General features: G+C 26.8%; 3 protein-coding genes across 4 annotated transcripts in view; 1 reads left to right on the top strand and 2 right to left on the bottom strand.

Annotated features, from left to right (window-relative positions):
- The first annotated feature begins 236 nt into the window (after nucleotides 1-236).
- On the top strand, nucleotides 237-5099 carry LOC134829609 (intraflagellar transport protein 74 homolog). The gene is made up of 6 exons (XM_063842786.1): nucleotides 237-352; nucleotides 415-547; nucleotides 821-1787; nucleotides 4360-4643; nucleotides 4706-4831; nucleotides 4896-5099. Exons 1-6 carry the CDS (start codon nucleotides 237-239, stop codon nucleotides 5097-5099), a joined length of 1830 nt encoding a protein of 609 aa, XP_063698856.1.
- Nucleotides 5086-26021, bottom strand: part of LOC134829619 (xaa-Pro dipeptidase) — a 69092-nt gene continuing 48156 nt past the window's right edge. For both annotated transcript variants that reach the window (XM_063842806.1, XM_063842797.1), the window contains exons 3-10: nucleotides 24361-24552; nucleotides 16515-16562; nucleotides 10908-10969; nucleotides 9435-9479; nucleotides 6004-6273; nucleotides 5504-5948; nucleotides 5292-5443; nucleotides 5086-5237 (exon numbers count right to left, since the gene is read on the bottom strand). In XM_063842806.1, the coding sequence (XP_063698876.1) occupies nucleotides 5180-5237; nucleotides 5292-5443; nucleotides 5504-5948; nucleotides 6004-6273; nucleotides 9435-9479; nucleotides 10908-10969; nucleotides 16515-16562; nucleotides 24361-24552 (1272 nt within the window). In that variant the 3' untranslated portion in view covers nucleotides 5086-5179. The remainder of the gene's footprint in view (nucleotides 5238-5291; nucleotides 5444-5503; nucleotides 5949-6003; nucleotides 6274-9434; nucleotides 9480-10907; nucleotides 10970-16514; nucleotides 16563-24360; nucleotides 24553-26021) is intronic.
- LOC134832853 (FAST kinase domain-containing protein 3, mitochondrial-like) lies at nucleotides 7086-9240 on the bottom strand. Its single transcript, XM_063847053.1, has one exon. It carries the CDS (start codon nucleotides 9133-9135, stop codon nucleotides 7141-7143), a length of 1995 nt encoding a protein of 664 aa, XP_063703123.1. The 5' UTR covers nucleotides 9136-9240; the 3' UTR covers nucleotides 7086-7140.

Raw genomic sequence — 26021 nt, 5'->3', positions numbered from 1 at the left:
CACTTTTATTGATAAGATACGTGATAAAAATGATAAGAAAGTGACTCATTATGAATTTATGAGGAAATTCACGTGTTGCAATTGTTTATTTTTTACCCGGCATTTTTGTAGGTTGAAAATTTATGACGCGATTCGTTGCTAAGTAACAAAATTTCGACAAAACAAAAATTTTTTTTAGTGAATTTGATAATTTTTGATAAGAAAAAAGTGAATTACCTTTAAATTTGGGGCACATAATGACTGAATCTGGATCTCGTCCTCCCTCGGAACGCCCAATTTCGCGCAGAGGAGTTCAAGAGTCGTCATCTTCGAGTCCCGTGATGGCAGGAAGACCTGGAACAGCTTTTAGACCGTGAGTTTTTATTAAAAATTTTGTTGCGAATTAACTATTTTAGTAATTTTTTGCTATTTTAGAGGGACCTCTGCTCGACCTCCTTCAAGTTTTCGCGAAGGAACTGCTACGAGACTTGCTTCTGCGATGGGTACTCGTTACGGGAATCAACCAACTGCTCAGCGGATAGGAACTGCGGTTCAATATGCAGGAAATGTAAGTCTAAAAAAATAATAAAAATTTAAAAAAAATAAATAAATTAATTAATTTAATTTAATTTTAAATAAAAAAATAATTTTATTTTTTTAAAAAATTAAATTTTTAATAATTTAAATTAAATTTAATTTTTTAAAAATAAAAAAAAAATTATTTTAAATTTTTTAAAATAAAAAAATATATTTTTAATTTTTTTTTCAATTTCTAAAAATAAAAAAATTATTTTGAATTTTTTAAAATTAATCTTTTCTTTTGATGAATTTTACCTTTTAGATGATTTCAGAGCGTCCCATAACCCAAAGTGGTCTTTCGGGGCTCTCCTTGAAACGCACGGGAACAGCAAGTGGCATGCGTCAAGTCAAAGACAAACGTTACTGGCAGGCAATTTTACAGTCAAAAATACAAGAAATCACACAAGAAACCGATCGTTTGATGGATGAAAAGAAAAAACTCGATCGCGAGAAATCCGCTCGTAAATTATACGAGAAAAAAGTGAAACAAACTGCAAAAGAACTAACAAATCTTCAAGCAAAACTCACGGATATGAATTTGGCGTTGGACACTTCAAGCACGGGAATGACGCGACAACAACTTCAAAACGAAACTGTCGCATTGCGCGAGAAAAATGAATCCTTACAAGCGCAACTCGAAACCGTTTTTCGCGAACGCCAAAAAAAGGACGAAGAAAACGCGAGTCTCGAACGTCAAATCGAGCACGAAAAAAACAAAATAACGGAAATGATCTTTTCGTTGCCGCAAAACGAGCAAAATCGCTACAAAGAGTATCAGCGAATGGGCGAAAAGTTGCGAAACGAAAACATGGAGATTCACAATCAAATTGAAGCTTACATCAAGCAAAAGGAAAAATTGAGTCCGATGATTTTGAATTCGCAATCTCGCATGGAAGCGACACGTTTGCAGACGAAATTACGAGAGCTGATCGCAAAAAGGAACAATTTGCGCGAAGAAGAGCTCAATCGTTTGTCGCCCGGCAAGGAAAGAGAAAAGCTCATCGAGGAGGTTCGAAGTAATAATCAAGCTTTGTCGAGCATTGGGCGTCAAATGAAGATAATCGAAGAGCAATTGGAGAACAAAAAAGAAATTTTGCAGCAAATTGAGCAAGACTTGGAGGAGGGAAATTCTGAAAGACACGCAAAATTCATCGAATTGAAGAAACGAGACGATGTAATGACGACTTTTATGGAAAATTTTGATCATAACATGGAGACAGAGAAGAAAAGTAAGTTTAATATCTTTGAAATTAATTTAATATTTTTAAAATTAATAAAAATGGCTTTGACACAGTTTTTGACACAGTTTTTTTGCTCTTGATTTAGTTTTCAAAACAAAACTATGTCAAAGAAAAAATTTTTTTTCAGTTTCAATTTTTTTGCAGTTTTGAGTTAGAAAATGATTAAAAATGATAAATTAGAGCCCTCTGACATATTTTTATCCATTTAGAGCAGGATTTGACAAAAATGGCTTTGACACAGTTTTTGACATAGTTTTTGACACAGTTTTTTGCCTTGATTTAGTTTTCAAAACAAAACTATGTCAAAGAAAAATTTTTTTTTCAGTTTCAATTTTTTGGCAGTTTTGAGTTAAAAAATGATTAAAAATGATAAATTAGAGCCCTCTGACAAATTTTTATCCATTTGAAGCAAGATTTGACAAAAATTGCTTTGACACTTTGACATAGTTTTTGACACAGTTTTTTTGCTCTTGATTTAGTTTTCAAAACAAAACTATGTCAAAGAAAAAAATTTTTTCAGTTTCAATTTTTTTGCAGTTTTGAGTTAGAAAATGATTAAAAATGATAAATTAGAGCCCTCTGACAAATTTTTATCCATTTGGAGCAAGATTTGTCAAAAATGGCTTTGACACAGTTTTTTTGCTCTTGATTTAGTTTTCAAAACAAAACTGTGTCAAAGAAAATTTTTTTTTCAGTTTCAATTTTTTGGCAGTTTTTAGTTAGAAAATGATTAAAAATGATAAATTAGAGCCCTCTGACATATTTTTATCCATTTAGAGCAAGATTTGACAAAATTGGCTTTGACACAGTTTTTGACACAGTTTTTTTTGCTCTTGATTTAGTTTTCAAAACAAAACTATGTCAAAGAAAAAAAAAATTTTCAGTTTCAATTTTTTGGCAGTTTTGAGTTAGAAAATGATTAAAAATGATAAATTAGAGCCCTCTGACATATTTTTATCCATTTAGAGCAAGATTTGACAAAAATGGCTTTGACACAGTTTTTGACACAGTTTTTTTGCTCTTGATTTAGTTTTCAAAACAAAACTATGTCAAAGAAAAATTTTTTTTTCAGTTTCAATTTTTTGGCAGTTTTGAGTTAGAAAATGATTAAAAATGATAAATTAGAGCCCTCTGACATATTTTTATCCATTTAGAGCAAGATTTGACAAAAATGGCTTTGACACAGTTTTTGACACAGTTTTTTTGCTCTTGATTTAGTTTTCAAATTTAGAGCAAGATTTGACAAAAATAGCTTTGACACAGTTTTTTTTTTTTGCTCTTGATTTAGTTTTCAAAACAAAACTATGTCAAAGAAAAATTTTTTTTTCAGTTTCAATTTTTTGGCAGTTTTGAGTTAGAAAATGATTAAAAATGATAAATTAGAGCCCTCTGACAAATTTTTATCCATTTAGAGCAAGATTTGACAAAAATGGCTTTGACACAGTTTTTGACACAGTTTTTTTGCTCTTGATTTAGTTTTCAAAACAAAACTATGTCAAAGAAAAATTTTTTTTTCAGTTTCAATTTTTTGGCAGTTTTGAGTTAGAAAATGATTAAAAATGATAAATTAGAGCCCTCTGACATATTTTTATCCATTTAGAGCAAGATTTGACAAAAATGGCTTTGACACAGTTTTTGACACAGTTTTTTTGCTCTTGATTTAGTTTTCAAAACAAAACTATGTCAAAGAAAAAAAATTTTTTCAGTTTCAATTTTTTGGCAAGTTTTGAGTTAGAAAATGATTGAAAATGATTAAAAATGATAAATTAGAGCCCTCTGACAAATTTTTATCCATTTGGAGCAAGATTTGACAAAAATGGCTTTGACACAGTTTTTGACACAGTTTTTTTGCTCTTGATTTAGTTTTCAAAACAAAACTATGTCAAAGAAAAAAAAAATTTTCAGTTTCAATTTTTTGGCAGTTTTGAGTTAGAAAATGATTAAAAATGATAAATTAGAGCCCTCTGACATATTTTTATCCATTTAGAGCAAGATTTGACAAAAATGGCTTTGACACAGTTTTTGACACAGTTTTTTTTGCTCTTGATTTAGTTTTCAAAACAAAACTATGTCAAAGAAAAATTTTTTTTTCAGTTTCAATTTTTTGGCAGTTTTGAGTTAGAAAATGATTAAAAATGATAAATTAGAGCCCTCTGACATATTTTTATCCATTTAGAGCAAGATTTGACAAAAATGGCTTTGAAACAGTTTTTGACACAGTTTTTTTTGACAAGTTTTTTTTTCAGTTTCAATTTTTTGAAGTTAGAAAATTTAAAAATGATAAATTAGAGCCCTCTGAAAAAAAAAAATGGCTATGTCAAAGAAAATTTTTTTTTTTTTCAGTTTCAATTTTTTGGCAGTTTTGAGTTAGAAAATGATTAAAAATGATAAATTAGAGCCCTCTGATAAATTTTTATCCATTTGGAGCAAGATTTGACAAAAATGGCTTTGACACAGTTTTTTTGCTCTTGATTTAGTTTTCATGTCAAATAAAAATTTTTTTTTTTCAGTTTCAATTTTTAACTTAAAATTAAAATTAAATTTCTTTAAAAAATTTTAGACATTCAAACTCTGAAGAACCAAATAATGTACGCCATCGAGCAAATCACATTGCAAGGCATGAACATGGCAAATTTACCCGGAATTGGCAACAAAGGCGATCTTTTGTCATTGGAAAATAACGATCTGAGTTCCCAAAGTGGCATGGTAAAAGAATACAAGAAACAAAGCATGCATTTGAAACAACTGCAAATAATGGAGAAACGAACTTCGAAACAAGTGAATGACTTACGTCGTGAAGAAACGGAAATTTTGCATGAAATTCAAAAGTTTAGCAACTTGGATGTAAGATTTTACTGCTTTTTAAAATAATTTTTAGAGAATTTTTAATTTTTTACCATTTTTAGAGCCTTCGCACTGCAGCAGCTGAAAAAGTAGAAGAGCTAAGTGCTACTTTGCAAGAACTCAAGACGAAGTTGAGAGCTACTGAAGGTGTTTACACGGAATCTCAAAGTCGAAATAAGCAATTAAAGGTTTTTATTTTCAATTTTTGAAGTTTTTCGATTGAAAATTTAATATTTTCATTATTTTAAAAAGGAATCTCTTCGCAACAACGAGACTTACCGTCAAATTTCCCACTTGGAAGACAAATTAAGTGACTTGTTGAAGGAAAATAAACTCCTTCATGAAGCCGTCGATCAATTAAAACGCGAATACATCTACGAAGAAGTTAAAGATGAGGCCTTACAACGCGTCGAGGACTACAATCAGATGCTCATCAATGAAATTGCGTTCAATTAAACAAAATGTAAAATATTTATTGCTCTTTTTAGATAAGAAGCATGAACTGGAATACAGTAATTTTCACAAAAAAACGTCTTTTAAATGGTTGCTACTGCAGGAAGACGTTGAGCCATGTGAGCTTCAATCTCTTCAACACTAAAAAAAATATTTTTTTTATTAAATTTTAATGAAAAAAGTGAAAAATCTTACGTTCTTGGCACTAATGTAAAGTTTTCGATGCCATCTTTCGTGATCAAGACATCATCTTCGATGCGAACTCCTCCAAATCCACGGAAACGATTGATTTTTTCAGCAACCAAAAATTTGCTTTGAACTGGATCAGCAAATGCTTTGTCCAATAACTTAGAAAAAAAAATATTTTTTAATTTTTAATAATTTTTTTTTCAATTTTTTTTTCTTACACAATCGATGAAATAACATCCGGGTTCGACAGTGACATACATGCCAGCTTTCAAAGTACGCGCGAAACGAAGACGATTAACGCCAGCTTCCTTCGGGCGAGGAGGACAACCTTCCAAATACCCTCCAACGTCATGCACATCCAATCCAATCAAGTGTCCCAAGCCATGCGGTTGGAAAATTGCCGCGAGACCTGCTTGCATCATGTCATCAACTTCTCCTTTGAGCAAACCAGCTTCCTTGAGTTTTGTCAACATCACACGATTCGCAAGCAAATGCATGTCAACCCATGAAACGCCGTCTTTTGCGGTATTACAAACAGCATCACGAGCTGCCAAAACAGCATTGTAGACGATTTTTTGATCAGGAGTGAATTTTCCGTTTGCCGGAAAGGAGCATGTGATGTCAGCAGCATATCCGTAATAATTGGCACCCATGTCAAATAAGCTAAAAATTAAAATTTGATGAAATTTCATGAGAAAATTTAGTTTTTTTAACTTACCACATGTCACCATCCTTAATTTCGTAATCATTTGGTGCTCCGGCATGACCATAATGAAGAATTGACGAGTTATTGCCGACGCCACAGATGCAAGTGTAGCTAACATGACGACATCCGCCGACGTAATACGTGTAAGCAAGGAATTCAGCTTCAGCATGATACTCGTGTTTGCCGGGTTCGATAGATTGCATGACTTTTTTATGAGCTTCAGATGAAATGCGAGCCACATAACGCAAAACTTCGATTTCAGCGGGTGATTTGATGACACGACTGAAAAAATAATTTAAATTTTGGAAAATGTAAGGTAAATTAATTTAATATTTATTCATTTTTCATTCGATTTTGTCGAAAAAATTCAGGGAAAAGGATAAATAAGTTTTAAAAAAATTAAAATTAAATCTTAAAAAAAATATTTTTTCCAAAAATCTCAGATGAGAATATTTTTAAAAACTATAAAACTTATAAAAAAAATATAAATTGATCAAAAGTTGATATATTTTTGTATTTAATATTTTACTATTCAAAACTTTTTTGTATAAATTCGACATAAAAAATTAAAATATTGCAATTTGAAATTTTTTAAAATAAGTTTTTACGTTGAAATGCTTTTTAAAAGATTTAAAAATTTTTTTTGAATTATTTTTTTTTATATTTTTATAGAAAATAATAAATTTCTTCTAAGAATATTAAACAAAAACATTAAAATTATGAAAAAATTTAGAAATTATGCCTAATTTTTAAAAAACTTATATTTTGGCAAATTTTAATTAATATATTATGCCGTTTTGACTTTAATTTTTAAAAAAATTTAAAAAATATCAAATCAAACAACAAAATTATATTTAAAATATTTTTAAAAAATTTCTCCCTTTCTTTGATTAATTCTTTATTTTTTCAAAAATTATGCAAATTTTTAAATTTTTTCTAATTTTTTAATTTTTATGTTTCAATTTTTTAAAAATATTTTTGAAGAAATTTAATAATTTTATTTAAGAATATCAAAAAATAATTCAAAGAAATTTAAAAAAATTTTTAAAATTAAATTTAATAATCTTTCAGTAAAAAAATACACAATTTTCTAACAAAAACATTTTTTTCTTTTATTTTTCAGCATATCGACTAATCAATTCTTATCTTCTAATGTTCTGGAATGCCAGGAAGGGCTTCCCTCATGCGATTCACCAAATATTTCCTCAAGTCTTTCGGATACATTTTCAGTCGTGCAAGCGTATCATATTGCAGCGTAACAACTCGCATGCCCATTTTCCTCATTTGACGAATTCGCATGACCTGCGGCCCAATCAGATATTCTCCCGTCGAGTCATAATACTCTGGTATGTGAACAAGAACTGCCACGTGAATATTTCGTTCCTTCCTTATGTTAAAATTCCACATATTTCCCATGCCTTTCGGATGAAAAAGAGCATCGATGATGTAAAGTTCGTTCACGGGCAACTGATACAGCACCACAGACTTTGAAAAACACTCGGGACCTCCAGCGATGTCAGCAAGATCATCGGAAATTTGATTAATTATCCGTTTAATTCTTCCATCTTGCCACAGAGGCTTCACGTGTGTGTCTTTGGGCAACATTGGACCTCCATAACTATCACATTCGAGCGTTAAACTTGTGTCAAATAATTTTAGATCGCGTCTTATGAGATGTAAATATTGGGGAGGGTTGCTACTATGCAAGGCGTCTAAAAAAAATGGATTAAAGATGCGATGAACGAAGTTTATGGGAAATTTTTCCAAATAAACACATGCTAACATAACGTCGATGATGTCATTCGGCTTCAATTTGACGAAATTTTTATCGATGAACGTTTCCAAAGTTTGCCAAAATTTCATCGCGTTCAATGGTTCGTAGTCCAAATACCCGAACGGGCAGAAAATGTCCTTGAGATAACCTGGTTCGATGATTTCTGCGTTCGTGATGAAATATTCACTGCATCCATTGAGGATATGATGATTCCGGATGCGAAATTTGGCACAAAAAGTAAGTAATCCTGCCACTAACGACTGTGACTTGATTTTAACGCCTTTTGCTTTGACATATCTCTCTAAAGCCTTCTCGATTTGGGTGTCGGCATGGTTAAGTTGCGTAAATCCCTCGATAATACTGAGCAAGGATGACTCGTCGAGCGCATGGATGTTCGTATTGACCCATCGGGAGAGGGTTTTCATTGTGCGATATGGAGCGATGTCACATTTTACGAGCGATTCGATTATTTCAAGCGCTCCTTCGGTCTTCAGCTGCCACCAAACAGTGATAATTTTCTTATCTAAGACCGATAAGATTGAACGACGACTCATTTTGATGTGAGGAAGCACTGCGTAAACCCGTTGAATGTTCTTGTGGGTCAAATTTCGCTCTTGATACAACAAACTCGACCAAAATTGTTCGGCACTTGCATGACGTTTGACATCCGCGAACTTGTTTATCGCTTCGCAAGTTTCCTCGACACTCAATTCGTTTTCTGCACTGCGTTTTAAAAGTTCCGTACAAATACCGCCGATTGTTGTGTCCAGATCCAAGTAAGATTTGAAGCCCCCGAGAACGTTTAAAAGCAAGGCATTTGATCCTTTTGTCACAATACAATTAATTAATCGTTGATAAATCATCGTTCCTTCCAAATTTCTCAAGGTCACAATTGTTTCAATTCTCGTCAATTTACTTAAGGCATGCAAGGCGATTTCAGGAACCAAATCGTGGTCATCCATCGCGTCAATTATCATAAAAATCCCACTCGAAGTGTGACTATTTTCGATATTTTTTAGCACTTCTTCGACATTAATGTAACTTTTTGTCGTATTTTCCGCAGATTCCGTGGATGTTGTTTGCCCCTCAACCTTATTCGGCAATTTGTCACAATAAAACGCCGCAAATTCATCTTGTCCCAATCTCCGTACAATTACGGGCAATTCCTGAATGTCACAACCTTGCTGCACCAAAATTGTTGATTGGCCCAATTGTTCTTTGTTGTTGCTATTTTTGTTGTTATTATTGCCATTCTTGCTGAATGACGATGAATTTTTCTGCGACAAATTTACAGCTCCAAGTTTCGTCAAAAATTGCCCGGATCTTCGAGTGCCACAAAGTCTCAGTTGGTTCAAAAGTGCCAGAGACATGTCGGCAATCGATGGGGATCGTTATTGAAGTTGGATAACAATTTTTTTCGCGATATTTTGATGAAAATGTTTCTTTAAACAAATTTTCTTGTAAAATGCGGTTGTCGTTTCTCACACATTGAAACAAACATATGACACACATTGAGGCAAGGAACGAGGATTTTGTTTGTTTTGATGGTGCGATCAGGGGCGTAGCAAGCTGAAATTTTTTTTGACAATGCCCCCCCCCCCAAATTTTCGCCTTGCTACGCCAAGTTTTTAGAGACAAAGTTTTAAATTTTTGATAAAATTAAACTTACCATTCACAGAGAATTGGATAAAGAATGTCCGTATCGATGACATATCTGAAAATAAAAATGAAAATTTAATTAAAAAAAATTTAATTAAATATCAAGTTTTATTGATTTTGTGACTCAATAATTATTAAAAAATTTTTTTTATTTTATTTTTTTTTTAATAAAATTTTAATTTATTTATTTTCGGTAAGCCTAATTTTATTTTTTTTTAAATAAAATTTTAAATATTCAAATTTATTTTATTTAAATTTAAAAATATTTATATTTTCACCATTTTATTTATAACTTTTTTTTTAATATTATTTTATTTTTTTAAAAAATTATTTTAATTTATTTCCATGATTTATTCAATTATTAATTTATTTATTTTGAAATAAATTTTTAAGAGTACTTAAAAATTTTTCAAAACATTTTTAATTTAAAAAGTCTTAAAAACTAATAAATTTCTTTAAAAATTGAAAACATCAAGAGATTTTTGTTAATAATTTAAAAAAAAATTGTATTAAAAAATAAATTTTAATTAAATGTTAGGCTATTAATTTAAGTATTCGAGTCATTTTTGTCATCTGAGTAGTGTGACCAAATTCAAAAAAAAAATATTTTTTACTTACAAAATATTTTTTTCAAATAATTAAATTAGAAATTTTAAGTAAAGTTTAGCGAAAAAACTCCAAAAAATTCAAGATTAAAAATTAAAATAGCAAAATAACGCCATCTAAATTTCAATAGAAAAACTAATTTATCATTTTCAACCAACTCACATATAAATCTTGAATTAACATGAGGCAAATTAAAATATCGGATCTTTAATTTTATGATTTTTAATTTAAATTTCTTTAAAAAATACTTCTAAAAAATAAAAAAAAATTGAAGACTAAAAATTAAATATTTTTTCTATAAAAAAATTCTCATATTTTTTTTTATCATTAAAAATTTCCCATAGACACGACACCCGGCATTCATTCAAAACAAAATTAATAATGACTGCAACCAAAACAACAACAAAGCTCGCAGACACATTTTTTGTGCATGTGTTCGTAATATGTTTGCACTCACACAACTTCACGTCATTTTATAGGTACATTCAACGCGCTTTGTTGGTAAACATTTCATCATGTATGCATTTCGGGGTTTGTTGTTGTTATTTTTTTTTCGTTCGGTGTCTATGCAACATTGAAATCTGTCGTCGTCGTCGTCTCGTTCACTCTCGTTCAATATTTATTTACTATTAATATGATTATATTTTTATTAATAAAAATTAAGAACGTCGTTCATGACCTACAATGTGTACCCGTATTGCCAAGTATCGCGTCGACTGTGAGAAAATTAGATCTGTTATAAATTAGTTTAATGAATGTCGTCAATTTGTTTATTTATTTCTGGCTGCACTTCAGAAGATAAAAAAAGTGCATGTGATGGATGACCGAATACGAGACAAACAAAGAAAGAAAGAAAATAAATAAATGAAATACTTACTTCTCGATTCCTTTGAAAACCACTGGCTTGAAGGCGAGACCGCTATCTGAGTTTTTGCCGCTCTGAAAAAAAAAATTTAAACCAAAAAACTTATAATTACAAGAATTTCATAAGCTGCAAGGAGAGAACAAAGGAGAAAGAAAAACACATGTAAAAATAATTGAACATAATTGTTGCCTGTTCAATGTCTGCTGTTGCTGCATATACTCATGTAATTTTTTTAAAAGAGCTGTCTTTCGCATTCTTTTGTTGTTGCTGACTTGAAACTATATTATTATTTCTTTTTTTTTGTAATAACGTTGGAAAAAACGAAACAAATGACAGAGGTCTGTCCAAGTTGACGCACTCATTTTTTTTTTTTGCAAAACATTTTTTTCTTTGTTGTTCGCATTTAAGTATTTACTTAGGCTGGTTCAATTTTTTTTTTCTTTTTTTAAGAATTAAAAAAAAATAATAAAAATTAAAAAAAAATTAGAAATAAAAAAAAAAATAAAAATTAAGTAGAAATTATTAAAAATTAATAAAGTTTAAAATTTTATAATAAAAAAACGATTTTTGGGAGTTTTTTCTATTATTTAAAAATATTTTTATAAATTTTATATTTTTGAAAAAAATAATTAAATATCAATAAATAAAATAAAATAAAATAAATAAAATAAAAAATAATTTAATTCATAAATTATTATTATTATTTTTTAAATTATTTTCTTATTTCAAAAATATTTTTTTTTTATTACAAAATTAAATACTGAAAAATATTTTATTTTTTTATTATTTAATAATTAAATTTTAATTAGTACATATTTATTTTTTATTATTTAGTTTTTTTTTAAATTTTTGACTTAAACGTTCAAAATTTGATTTTTTTTTTCATAATTTTTCATTTAAAATCTTCAGAAATAAATTTTTAATATATTATTTTTAAATAATTTTCTTACTTAATTTTAATTTCCTGAACTAATTTTTCAATTATAAAATTTTAAAAGTCATTAAAAATATTAATAAAACTTTAAAAAATTGTACAAGTTCAGTCAATTTAGGTGAAAAAATAGTTCAAAATTTTTTTTTGCTTCCCAATATTCAAAGTTTTTAAACCAAAAGTCTTAAATAAATTTGAAAAGGCCTTTCTTAATAAATAAAAAAATGAGATCGCGCGCAAAAAAGTTATATTTAACGTAAAATTGAAGTACATATTTACATGAAGGTGTAAAAAAGTTGTCGACGCAAACACACATGTTGATATCATTTTTACGATTATTATTACGAACGCACCTGCCTTATTCGATTTATTCGAGGCACATGTTCGACAGATACTTTTTTTATGCATTTACAATTTTTTTTAACAGTTCTTCATTTTTTTCTTTGTTTTTTTTTTTAAAGGAACATCTATAGACGTACTTCCTCTGTCCTTCTTACAAGTGAACAACGATTGACGACAATATCGGATAGAAGCATAAAAAGTCGTTGAAAAAGGCAGCGTCAGCTGCAATCCAATGTGCGTTCAATCAACAGTAAAAAATAAAAGAACAAAGTTAACAAAGGAATATTGGTGCGTTTTTTTTGTCTGTCGCTCGGGCATAAAAAAAATCGCTTGGAGTGTTGTGGGTGAATAACCTTGCTGTGGCGAATAAAAGGATGGAGAGAAATTTGTAGATTTTTGTTTAAAAAACAGGAGTGCCATATGGCGTAACGGATTTTTTTTTGTTTCGATATATTGAGGTCAATGGTCAAACATCTCACAAAGGGAAATTCAATTAACAATAAAAGCCAATAATAATAATTTATATCACTGCTTGCACGACTTCCGTGTTTTGTAGGTGGTTTCATCGTCATTTATCGTTATTAACTGCAAAGATCATAACTGTTTTTTAATTGCTTTTCAGCGTAATGAACTTTCTGTCCATCATCATTATGTACTTTTAAGAGTACTTATGGCTGAAAAAAATTTTTTGACTTGAACTTTTAACTTAAGGACTTAAGCTTGAACTTAAGAAAATAATTTAAAATCTTTTGACTTAAAAAATTTCTAAATTAATTTTAAGCTAAAAATAAGTCAAAATCCAAGTCGAAGAAAGCTTTTTGAAAATATTTTTAGAGAAAATTATCAATTTTATTGAAGAATTTAAAAAAATGCAAATTAAGTTTTCTTAAGTTGACTTAAGCGACTTTTAATTAAAAATCAGTCAGTTAAGTTGTTTATTTTGAATTTTTTAAGGAAGAATAAATAAAATAATCACAAAATTTTAAAAATCAATTTTTGCTTTTTAAATTCAACTTAAGTTTAAAAGTTACTTAAATTAAACTTAAGCCAACTTAAGAAAACTTAATTTGCAATTTTTTATAATTCTTCAATAAAATTGATAATTTTCTCTAAAAATAATTTTCAAAAAGCTTACTTCGACTTGGATTTTGACTTATTTTTGAACAAAATTTTAAAAAATACATTTTTTGCTACAAAATTTGGTAGAAAAGTAAAAAATTCTTTAATTAATGCTTAAGTCAAAAACTTAAAATTCTTTTAATAAAATTTAAGTTTTAAAATCTTGTGGACTTAAGCTTAAGTCATAATTTTTTTTCTGTTCAAAAATGAATATTAAACACAATTAATGGCCCTATTTAAGAGAAAATTATTTCAAATTAATTAAAAATCCCTTATTAAAAATTAAATTCATCAAAGAACGACCCATTAACGATTTTCAGTTGAATTGTCAATTATGCTCTCTTCAACTGAAAAATATTTCATAATTATTGGATCGTATCAAAATGAGGTGTGGGTGTGTAAAAAGAGCAGTTCCCTTTGTCTTGACGAGTTTTCATCTTCATCAAACGAGTCGGTCGACGAGTTCCGCCCTAAGCAACTATTTCAATTGCTCTTTGTCTTGTCGAAAAAATGCATTACAGCTAAAATAAAAAAAATAACCTTTTCGTTGTTTAACGATGATGTTTGATGATGACGCTGTCGATAAATACCAGAGCGCAAACACACAAACACAAAATGCAATTACACGGTACGATGATTGGCAAATAATTGACCTCATTTCGTGACATTTGACATTTTTAAATAATAATAATTTTATATAATTAAACATTAAAATTATGGCAGTAAGTCAATGCAATGCGCAAAAGAAATGCGCTTTGTTCAATGATAGCTCTTTTTTTGTGTGTTGACATTGTTCAACTCTCGTGTTTTCTTTTTGTTGCGTTTAACACGTTTGTGACCTTTTAGCAGCTCGGTATCTCACGTCGGATATTTTTTTTGTGCAACGCGGACACTGCCTTGAAGAATGAGTGTGAATAATTGGTAAATGTTGTTGTTGTTATTTTTCTTTTCCTATCATTTTGTGTGAAACCATTTTCTTTGTCTGTTCGCACTTTGGTTTAATTGCTCGCGATCACGATTTGCTTACTTTCAATTGGCATAAACAGTTTATTGGAAATTAGTCTTAATTTTTTTATTTTTTACTAAAATATTAAAATTGTCTTGAGCGCATTTTTAAAAATATTTTTTTTTACATTTGGAAAATTCAGAAGGAAATCAAAATTTTTAATAAATTTTTTTTAAATAATTTTCAAATTTGAAAAAATTTTTTGTCTTAAAAATTAAAAAAAATAAAATAAAAAAAAAATAAATCAAACTTCAAATTTGTTAATAAATCAAATGAAAATAATTAAAAAAAAAATTAAAAATAAAATATTTTTTTAAATTCTTTTTATTTGTTTTAGTCGAATTGTAATAAGAACTTTCTTGTATCTGAAAGCTAAAAAAATAATTTAATTTAAAATTTTGAATTTAAATTTATTGAAAATATTTAATTTTTCTCTTGAATATTTTCAAAAATTAAAATAATAATTTTCCAAATTAAATTAAAAAATTAAAATAAAGAAAAATCCAAAATTTGTTTAATTTTTAATATTTTAAGTAATGTAACAAAATTATTAATTTTTAAAATTTTCATTAAAAAATTCATAAAAAGTTTCATTAAATTTTTAAATTTTTTTTCAAATTTTTTGGTCCATTTTTTACCGCATTTAAATTTTTTTATAATTTAATTATTTTAGTTAATTTAATTTTTTAATTACATAATTTATTTATTTTTTTTTTATTTAATGGCTGGCAATTTTATTTATTTTATTAAAAAAAATCTTTATTTATTTTTCATTTCTGGGAACTCGAAAAAATTGTTTATATAATGAAAATTACTATTTTTGTTAAAATTAGAACTCACTTAATTTTTGCAAACAAAAACTTCTACATACATAACAAAAAAAAATCAAAAGTAAACCGAAAAATCATGTAACATCTATAAATATTTCCATTTATTTTTTTTGTTTACAAATTCAAATTTTTCCGGAAACCGCACGCGCTTTATTTAAAAAAAAGAAACCTTGTCAATGAAGCGAAATTCCCATTTTCCTAAATTTATCACGCATCAGACGCGACAAAATTACTACATTGTATGTAACTTTAAAGTGCCAGGGAAAATCTTACATAGTAGTAAATTTATTTTAATCAGACATTCTTACGTCTTTTCTATTTTTATTTTATATAACGCGAACGAACATGCAAAAAAAAAAAGAAAAATCGTAAAATGAGCGCCAACCTAATTATACAACAGATTTTTTTTTTGTCTTAAAGGTTTTTACCGTCACAACATTTCGCTCCTTCGGTCGTCGTGTGAATGTTTTGTGCTAAAAGTATCAAAGCGAGATGAAAAAGGACTGGCAATGTGCCAAGAACAATTGTCTGACGAATGTGTGCTTGCTTACAAAACACTTTAAAGAATTTCTGTGTGTTTATTTGGATTCGCAGAACGTACACAAAATAAAAGGGCTTCAGGCTCTGCGTCAATCTTGATCCTCTTTTGCTTTCAATTTTACGGAATTTTTGATTTTTTATGGATTTTCATCGTAAAATAAAGAAAATTTAAACACGCTCATTCAAAGAACGAACTTTTCCGTTATTTATGTGCATCACATGTTTGAAAGTCTGACTCGTTCTTTTTAAGAAAAAAGTAAAACACACACAAGTGGGAGATTATTTAAGACATAAATGATTTTTTTTTTCTTGAATTTATGACAGGAAAAACCTTCATTTCTTATTTTTCTCGTATTTTTCGTGTCTACTTTAAAATAATACTTCATTAGATTCGAATTTCAGTGCTCAGCTAAAAGTGCTGTCAATGCAAGAAAAAAATTGCAAATTTTACGTTTTGTTCGTCGGCACTTTATTTCATCGAAAAAAATATAAAAACAACAAAAATTGTTTTTTTAAAAAATAAAATTCACCAGCAAAATGCTGAGAATTGCAAAAAAATAAAGAAAAACAAAAAAAAAAGTAGATCCATGTTAATTGCAATATTTTCAAACGTTTTTGGCAAAAGATACCGTTAAAATTGTGTTTTGAGGTCTTTCTCGTTTAATTAAATCAAATGTCATATTTTGTTATTTTCTTTATTTTTTTCGTTGAGCAACACGGCAAAAACATGACAACACGAGACGATTGTTTATTGATTTTATTTCCTGATATATTTTTTCAAATAAATATTAATTATTTTTGTTTCGTTTTCAATTAAATGCTTGAACGAGCTTCAACCTAATGCTACTTACCAATGTCAGAATTACAGATGGCTTTTTTCCTCCGATGACTTGATCGATCTGGAAATAAAAGAGAAAAATTTGCAATTAAAATGTTTGTTACGTAAAAAAAGGGTTTTCAAGACTTAATTTGTGGTCTTCTGGTGTTAATTAAAGGAATAAAATAAAATTATTCGATTTGACAATGATGCAGTTGATTGCATTTTGCATTTCATTAGCTTCATTGGATGGATGCGCTTCTAATCATGTCGACATTTCAGAAGAGGAGCGGCCATTGTCATAAATTTTTCGAATGCAGACAATTGTTCTCACACAGAGTGCATCGGAGGCAATAATAACAACAACAACAATGAGAGATATAACAAACAGTTGATTGTTTCTTGACTCCTACAATCATTTCACAATTTCACTTCCTATACTGTCATGTCGCTCGGTTGGTGTCGTTTGGTCGAGCTACGATGAGAATGGACTGTGAGAAGTTACAATTTCTCGATATTGGTGAATTTTGCGATTATATATATTTTTTTTATTAATTTTTTAGAATTATATTTTATTTGAAAAATTTTTAAATTTTCAATTATATTTTCTCGTTATTTGAAATTTTTGCGATTATTTTTTATCAATTTTTTTTTAATTTTTGAATTTTTTATAATTTTTTGTAAAAATTTTCTCATTTATATTTTCTAAATAAAATTTTAACTTTTTAAAAATTCAAATTTATTTATTTTTATTTTATTTCCTATAGAAAATTTTTTGAAATCACCTAAAATTTCAAAAGTAAGAAACTTAAAAATATTCTTTATTGAAAGTAATCAAATTTTTTTAATGAAAAAATTATGAAATAATTCATCAAAATTATCAAAAAAAAATAGTTTAAAAATTTTCGATGGGTAGAACGAGATTTACGGGTCCGCTAATTTAGTTAAAATGAGACCAAAAATGATTTTAAAACTCACAATGTAATCAAAAAAATAAAGAAAAAATTTTGAAAAATTTTATAAATTTTATAATTTTGCTAAAAAATATAATTTTTACCAAAGAAGCAAAAAATTTTGCCTTAGGTAAAACATAAAAAACAAAAATTGAAACTTGAGTAAAAGAAAAATTATTAACTGAATAAATGACTTATGCTTAAGTTTAAGAATCAATCAAATAGTTTTTGACTTCATTTGAGTAAAAATATTTTTTTTTTTGAAAACTTTGAAAAAAATTGAAAATTTTTCGACTTCAGTCAGAAAGTTTTTTAAATAAAAATTTTAAATAATTTTTTTATTTTATAAATTTTATTAAATAAAAAATTTTACTAATGACTTAAACTTAACTTCTACTTGACTTAAATGCTTCAACAAATTGAATTAGAAATAAAAAAAATAAAATAAATTAAATTAATTTACAAAAAGACATTTTTTTACTCAAAATTTTGTCGAAAAGCTAAAATCTAATTAATTGATTTTTAAATTTAATTTTTTTTTTATTTATTTCAAGTTCAAGTTTTTTTAGCGTAAGTTGAAGTATTGAATATTTGCCGTTTTTACTTAAGTTAAAGTTTTTTTTCGGTTTTTTTTTAAATTTTTAAAAAATTTTTTAAACTTAAAAAAAATTCCTGATTTTCTGCATTTTGTTTCTTTTTTAGGGAAATTCCGAACGCGAAACACGAATTTCTCACAGTACCAATTTCTAAACAATGTAAAGTTTATGCATTCTCGCATTCATTCATTGATTCGAACGATTTTCCTGCATCAGACACATTTTACGACGTTGTTGCTAGCTGTTACAATTCCCACACAAAAATGTGTCGTGTCGTCGTCATCATCATCGAACGTTGTCAGAAAAATTATCTCTCAATGCATTTAAATATTTTTCCTTTATTCGAAACGTGAGTCTGAATCAAAACATGTGAGTGTGTGGAGTAAATGCGATACCGAGAACAACACACTAATGGAGCAGCAGCAGAATAACGCGTCAAAACACAAGATAAATGCCGATGTAGGTAAATAAAATGATTCAAAATAATAGGGCAGTGCACTTTGAGTGTCTACGATAACGACTACTCTCTCGTTGTCATTCATTTATTCATTCGCACAGAACTTCCACACAAAAACACAAACATTCTCGCCACATCGAGACATGTGAGACATGCCAACGTTCATATGTGGAACATAGTTGAATGGCCCCCCTAACGAACTTTCGACTGATATGCCGAGAATTTCTCGTGAATGCGAAGAATTTTGTTGTTTGTCACTCTAATAATTGGTAATAATATCCAGCAGCCCAGCAACTCACAATTTAAGAGCAATGTTCGGCCAACATGCAAATAATTCATGATTTTAATGCAATTGTTGTAAATTTTGTACAAAACAAAAACTGGAGAGGAAGTAATTCTGTGATGATGTAAAATGTAACTTGTTCACCCAACAATGGGTGGCGGCATGTTTTATGATAAATAGCCGAAAGTTGGCATAGTTACTTCAACAATGCACGAAAAATGGAGCGCGCTTTAAAATTGGATTATCCCGTTTTAAGCAGGAAATTTCTGTTTAATAAGTCTTCTTTATGGCATGGTTTTGCGAGTTTTGAGCTTTTAAATGGCTCTCGTGAATCCAATTATGCTGTGAAATATTCGAAGGGAAGCGAAAATGTTTCATTGGATATGGAAATTTTTGAATTCATGTTTTTATGAAATTTTTACATTTAAAAAAAGTAAAAAATTGTCAAAAAATGAAAAAAAAATTCAAATGACTTTAAAAATGTTAAATTCTTATAAAAAAAAAATTATCTTAAAATTGAAAAAAAAATAAATATTTTGACTTAAGAGCTTAAGTTCATAAAAAGTTCATAAAAAAATATTTAAATTTTGCTTTTTTACCATATTTTACAAATAAATATAATTATTTTTAATGAAAAAATTTTAAGTTTTTGAAAATTTTTTAATAAATCTAGTTTCTTACGTTGACTTAAGTGACAAAAATAATAACTTAATTCCCTTATTTTTAAGTTTAAGTCCCTTAAGTCAACTTAAGAAACTAAATTTACTGAAAGATTTTAAAATAAATAAATTTTTATTAGAAATTTTTATTATTTTGAAAATTTTTAAATATATATTCCAAAACATGTTTAAAAAGCAAAAATTAATTAATTTTTCATTAATTTTGAACTTTGAAATTTTTTAAGTCAAAATTTTTATTTCAAAAAGCAAATTTTTTAAAAATATTTTTAAGTAAATTTTTTTAAATTTTAGTTTAATTTTTTTTTAAATCTTGAAATTTCATTTAATTTTGTTATTTTAATTTAAAAAATATATTAAAATCGTAAGAAATTAAATTAAACAAAAAATTTACTTTAAAATATTAAAAATAATTTTTTTTTGAAATTAAAAGGAAATAAAAAAAATTCAAAATATTTTGACTTTAAAGTTTAAGTTCATTAATGAAATTAATGAAAAATAAATAAAAAAAATTAAAATTTGTAAAAAAAAATAATAAGAAAAAAATCTTAAAGACCTTTGTGTCAATTATAAATGCCAAAATAGCAACGTGAAAAATACCAAAAGTGATTCTTATCGATCAAATGTGATTTCTCGAGAACATTGATAAATGAGAAAAGAAAGACAATTACTTTGGCATGCCCATATTTTCTAGAAGAAAACGAAGACGAAGAAATAATGTCAATCTACAAAGTCACACAAAATATGGTCTATCGCAAAATAAGCACTATGCGAAAGTAATTGTCTCACTTTATAAAATTTAAATGATAAATGATTGAACATTATACATGCTCGCTTAGCTCACTCTCGATTACCTCTAGACTGGAGCATAACGACATTGCCCATAATTCGTCTATATTCGAGCTCCATTGAAAAATTCGTTCCCTCTCTGTATGTACTTAGTGAAACGAAACAAAACAACGACAACATTGAGCAATAAAAGCATTTACAGACAACATAAATAAATTGACTGTAAATAAACCATAACTCAACGACAGCTCGTCGTTGTTGTAGATCTTTCGTAAGAATAACAAAGCGGCAATTTCGAACATTTTTTCTTTTTCTGAGCTATCTAATAACATAAAGTCAAGTCAAATTATGTTAAAAGTTGATAGTTGTTCTAAAGTACATTTTGTTTATTGTTGTATGGTTGCCTCGCTCACGTAATTTTTTTTTCAAAATGTATTGAGAACGGATAACGAGCGAAGAAAACGGAACAAGTACTTTTTTTAAAAGGTATTTATTGTGTGATATCGAAGCAAAACGAGCGAACGTGCACGTAGAAAGAAAGAAAGATGAAGGAAAAAAAAATGTAAAAGTTATTAAAGAAGAGAAAAGAATGTAAATAAATGTAAAATAATAAACTCAGAAGAAGTTCAAAAGTGAATGTACAAGATGAGTTGATTTTTTTTTCTTCCACGTCGCGCATCGTTTTCTTTTTCTTCTTTCTTGGCTTCGCCAGTTAATATTTTAGAATAATAATGGTATTGGTAATTATTATTCCTTTTAAGAGTTCTCTCGCTCGGAGAAAAGTCGCAACAACAACATAAGGTTGCTACAAATTTTATTTAAAATTTTTACCTTTTATCTTAATCCAAATTTGAAAATCAGAAAATTTAAAAAAAAGTAAAAAAAAAAATAATTAAAAATATTTTTTTTTGTTTTTTTTTTTGAATTTAAAAAAAATTGATTTTGAAATAATTTTGTAAAATAATTTAGACTTGTTTTAATTTTTTCAAAATTATTTAATTATTATTTTTTGTCTAAAAAATTTATTATTTCTAAAATTAATAAACTAATTTATTTTTAAATAATATTCTAAAAATAATATTTTTATAAATAATTAAAAAAATAATTAAAAATAATTATTTAATTATTTGTTAATACTATTTTTTTTAAATTAAAAATAATTTTTTTTTAAATTTTAAATTTTAATGTAAAAACCATAAAAAAAACAAAAATATTTATAAGCAATGAAAAATTGTTTAATTTATGTATTTTTAGATCAAAAAATATTTTGTTTTATATATTAATTTTTTTTTTATAAATCATATTTTATTAAAAATATTTTTAGATAAAAAAAAATATTTTAAATTTTTTTTAAATTTTTTTTAATTTTTTTTTATTTTTTTTTTAATTTTTGGATAAAAAATTCGAAATAAAATTGAATCGGCCTAAATATGGATAAAAAAAAGTGAGGAAAGCAACGTCAAGTACAGACAACTTTTTTCTTGTGTAAATCAAATTATTCCAGAGGTTAAAGCAAGTCATGAATTTTTGAAAAGTTCTCTTTCGATTCACCGAACAGCACCAAAAACGACAAAAAAAAGAGGAGGACGCCAGATTATTATTAATTTCTGTTCCGTCAAGAAAAAAAAATAATAATAAAACTCTCCTCCATAAAACTAACACTTGGTGCTAAAGAAAGATTTTAATTAAAAATTTTTCATTATTTACAGCGGTCTGACGACAAAATGCATTTTATGTGGAATAATTTACGGTCGTTGTCGTATCTCCTTGCAATGTTGTAACAAAATACTTTAAAGTTGTTATTCTACCTTGCACGAACTTTGTTGTTGTTCTCCAAAGTTTACAAGTAATTTTTGTGGGCATGTAACATGCATGCTTGCAAAAATAAAAAAAAAATAAAAAAGAAATGTAATAAAAATTTGTTTTTTAAAAATTTTCAGGTCAACTTTTACAACCCCTTTTATGGAGAAGTTTAAGAAGCTTAAACTGGATATTTATGATATTCATTTAAATGTCGTCGTCGTCGTTTTTTTTCGTCGTCGGTATACTTTTGAATAATGGTCGGATGATGATAAAAACCGTAATTCAGAGATTTCGTCATGCGAGAAATCTGCTTTTATTATGGCTAGAAATTTGTGGAAAATTTTCAGAAATTAATGGAAAGTTTTTATGATGGAAGGGGAGGAGTTGTCAGTTAAATTAATGAATATGGATGGATTTTTATCAAAGAATATAATTTTTTTCAAGATTTTATGCTTCAAGAGACTCAAGTTTTTTAATGATTGTCAGTGAAATGAGTTCAAATACTTTTTATGAGATACTAAAAAATTATTAAAAATAATAAAATTTTAATTTTAATGAAAAATTTAAGATTTGAAGATAAAAAGGGGCTGAATTTGAATGAATTGTTATAAAATCTATTATAAAATTATAGCAAAAATTTTTGACTCATATTTTAAAAAAAAATTATAAAAATTCACCTTAAATTTGTCTACAAATAAATATCAATTCAAAGAAAAATTGAATAAATAAAAAAATAATAAAAATTAATGAATACCTAATTAAAATTAAATTAAATAAATTAAAATAATTAAAACGTAAAAAAATTAAATTAAATTTAATAGAAAATAAAAAACTGAATTAAATTTAAAAAAATATAATTATTGAATTTGAGAATTTTTTTTTAAATTAAAAAAATTCAAGTAAATTTTTTTTATTTGACTTAATATTAGTAGATTAGAGCAACTAAAATTTAATAAATTTTTTTTAAATTTATCTATTTTTAAATTAAATATTTTGCAATATCTTTTAACTAAATTTTATCAAATATTTACTTTTTCAGTTTAATTTTTTTTTTTTAAATACCTAAATTTAAATTTTTAATGATTTTTTGGCTTCTTTCGTCAAATTATCTGAAAAAAAAAATCAAACTCGAAAAACACAACTTTTAAATAATTTTTCTATCATTACCGCTCCAAAAATAAAATTCTAACGCAACATTGTGCTCATTATTCGCATAAAATTTAATCTCGAATCTCATTTGACGCGCTGTGTAACGTGTTCCATAAGGTTGTTCATTTAATTCTTACATTATTATTACCTTGTACGGCTATGGTTCATGAATCAAATGTAATAAAAATAATTATGATAAAATACACAATGTGCAACTTTAAACCGATGAATTACACGGCAAAATGTTACTAACTGGCAAACAACGCGCTGAAAAAAAATGCAACAACAAGCAGAATGTAACAAAATTCTCGGATATTGTATTCAGGTTAAGGTGTTTGTTTTGCAAATAAATATCACCGAGCGCAATAAAATAACAACAAAAAAAGTAACTAACTGTGTGAATTTAACTTCGACGCCAAAGTTTATTCAAGAACTTGCGAAAACTTTTCAAATTTGGAACAAAATGTTAAATTTGTATGAAAAACAAAACTTTTTGTTTATTTAATTTAAAAAAAATATTAATTTACTAAAAAAACAACAAAATTCACAATTAAATTGCATGATGCATTTAATAATATTTTTCGTTGTACTTTGCTGAACTGAGCATATTTACTCGCGAGAAATAAATACGAGTAATTTACAGCGAGAAAAAAAAATAACAACAACGAGATAGAGAAGAAAAGCATTTACTATAATTACTTATCGTAACTTTTTAAGACAAGAAAAGTACTTTGCACTAAAAGCAGGCTCGTTTAATTTTATTGTATTAATTTTAAATGGCGCAATTTACTAATCTCTTGAACATAAAGCACACAAAAACTACTCTGAGGAAAAGAAAACTTCATTTGTGAGACGTTAAATTTTACATTAGCGAATAACGATAAAAATAGCAATAATTAATAATAAGAAGTGTTCTTTCCATCGTTTTTATGCATTTTAGCTCATTTTCCTTACAAAATAATGAGAAAATCGAGTTTCAAGTGGCTTCTATTGATTTCCCTTCTTCATAAAAAAAATCGTTTTTATAAGCGGAACGATATTCTGTGTAATTAGATTTAACTTCGCTTGAACAAAACTTGGCACACGCCGAACATTTTTGCGTTAATTATGCAATGAGATGAGGAGCCAGACATCATATGGCGAAAAAAAAACAAGAAAAATGTGTCAACTTACCTCATCAGCGTAGAAAACATGATCAACTTCGTATTTCTTTTTGAAGTCTTCCAGTGTCAAAAGACGTCCCATCCACACGGCATACTCTTCCGGTAAACGTGGCACGAACAAAGTTGCTGCCCCGGATGCCACTTCGACGAGACCAAAACAGCCGGGTTCCGTTACGCCAAACAAGTAGTTGAAAAAGGACTCCTAAAAATAAAAAGGGGAGAAAATTTGTTAAAGGATAAAGGAAATCGAGAGAAAAGTAGTCACAAAGCAAAATTTAATGGGATTTCACTGCTGCTTACCGCACACACCAAAAAAGGTTATGAATAAATATTGGAAATTATTTGAGAAGCAGGTGCGATGTATTATTCAAATTCGTGCTACCGAAAAGGAGGGAATGGTAAAAATACGCCCCCAGTCAAGTCCATTCAGACGTAACTTTAACGACAGAAATTTGAATGGAAATTTGTGTCAATAAAGATTTAATTAGAAAATATCAACCTGTTATCGTCTCGATGCCGTCCTTTTTTTTATCAGAATGTGTTTTCGTCCTTTTTGACATTCACAGATGGCAGATATCGAGCTCAGGTTTCAAAGGGAACTGAGAAAAAGGAACATTTTTGTGAAGATGACACCGAAAATGTCGTTGATTAATATCTTTTTTGTGCCTGAAATGGGCTCAAAGGCATAATCAAAAGAAGGAAAATTGTAGGAAATATCGTTAAAAAGACTTTTTTTGTGATTTAAAAATATTTTACAGGTGTATAAAGGCAGGAAATTTTTTCTAAATAATATATTTTCATTTTTATAAATTTATAACCTTTTTTTAAATTTTTTTTAAATAAATTATAATTATTTATTTTTAAAAAATTTATTAATTCTTAAAAAAATTATTCAATTTTTAAAAATTTTTTTTAATTTTTTTTTAAAATTTATTTAATTTTTTAAAATGTTTATTTAATTATTTTAAATTTTTAAAAAAAAAAATTTATTTAATTTTTAAAAAAATTATTTTTTTAAAAAATAATTTAATTTAAAAAAATTTTTTAAAAATTAAAAATTAATTTTTTAAAAAAAATTATTTGTGATTAAAAATGTTTTTTTTTATTTTTTAATAATAAAATTTTTCATAAATTTTTATTTTTTTTCTAAACTTTTTTTTTTATATTTTTTTGTACAACTTTTTATTTTAATCCAAAAATTTTTTTTCTTTTTTTTTAATTAATAAATTTTAAAAATTAATTTTTTACAAATTTGTTTATTTTTTTCTAACTAAATTAGGTATATAATTTTTGTCAAGTTTAAATTAAAATTTAAAAATATTTAATTAGAATTTATAAAATTTATTTTAAATAAATTTTTAATAAATTCTGTCTAATTTTAAATTAATTGAAATTTGACAAAAATTTCAAAAGTTTTAAAAGAACTAACCAAATATAAAAAATTAAATATGTTTTAAAAAACATTAACCTACTTAAAAAATTAAAATTAAAAAAATAATAAAATTTTAGAAAAAAAAATAAAAAAATTATGAAAATTTTATTATTTAAAAAAAAACTTTAAAATCACAAATATTTTTTTTTTCAAATATTTCTTATAAATATAAATATTTTTAGATTAATTTATTTTTTATTTAAAAAAATCGTAAATGAAAATTTAAAAAATCAACCAAT

Source organism: Culicoides brevitarsis, chromosome 1 (genome assembly GCF_036172545.1).
Source record: "Culicoides brevitarsis isolate CSIRO-B50_1 chromosome 1, AGI_CSIRO_Cbre_v1, whole genome shotgun sequence".
NCBI classification, from domain to species: domain Eukaryota; kingdom Metazoa; phylum Arthropoda; class Insecta; order Diptera; family Ceratopogonidae; genus Culicoides; species Culicoides brevitarsis.
This window is presented reverse-complemented; position numbering and strand designations above follow the sequence as displayed.

Excerpts from the sequence above, each read along its gene's own strand:
- LOC134829609 (XM_063842786.1), top strand. The coding sequence starts at position 237 with ATGACTGAATCTGGATCTCGTCCTCCCTCGGAACGCCCAATTTCGCGC. Across the intron at positions 4,644-4,705 it reads AAAAGTTTAGCAACTTGGAT|AGCCTTCGCACTGCAGCAGC; the intron begins GTAAGATTTTAC and ends TACCATTTTTAG. Across the intron at positions 4,832-4,895 it reads GTCGAAATAAGCAATTAAAG|GAATCTCTTCGCAACAACGA; the intron begins GTTTTTATTTTC and ends TATTTTAAAAAG.
- LOC134832853 (XM_063847053.1), bottom strand. The coding sequence starts at position 9,135 with ATGTCTCTGGCACTTTTGAACCAACTGAGACTTTGTGGCACTCGAAGA.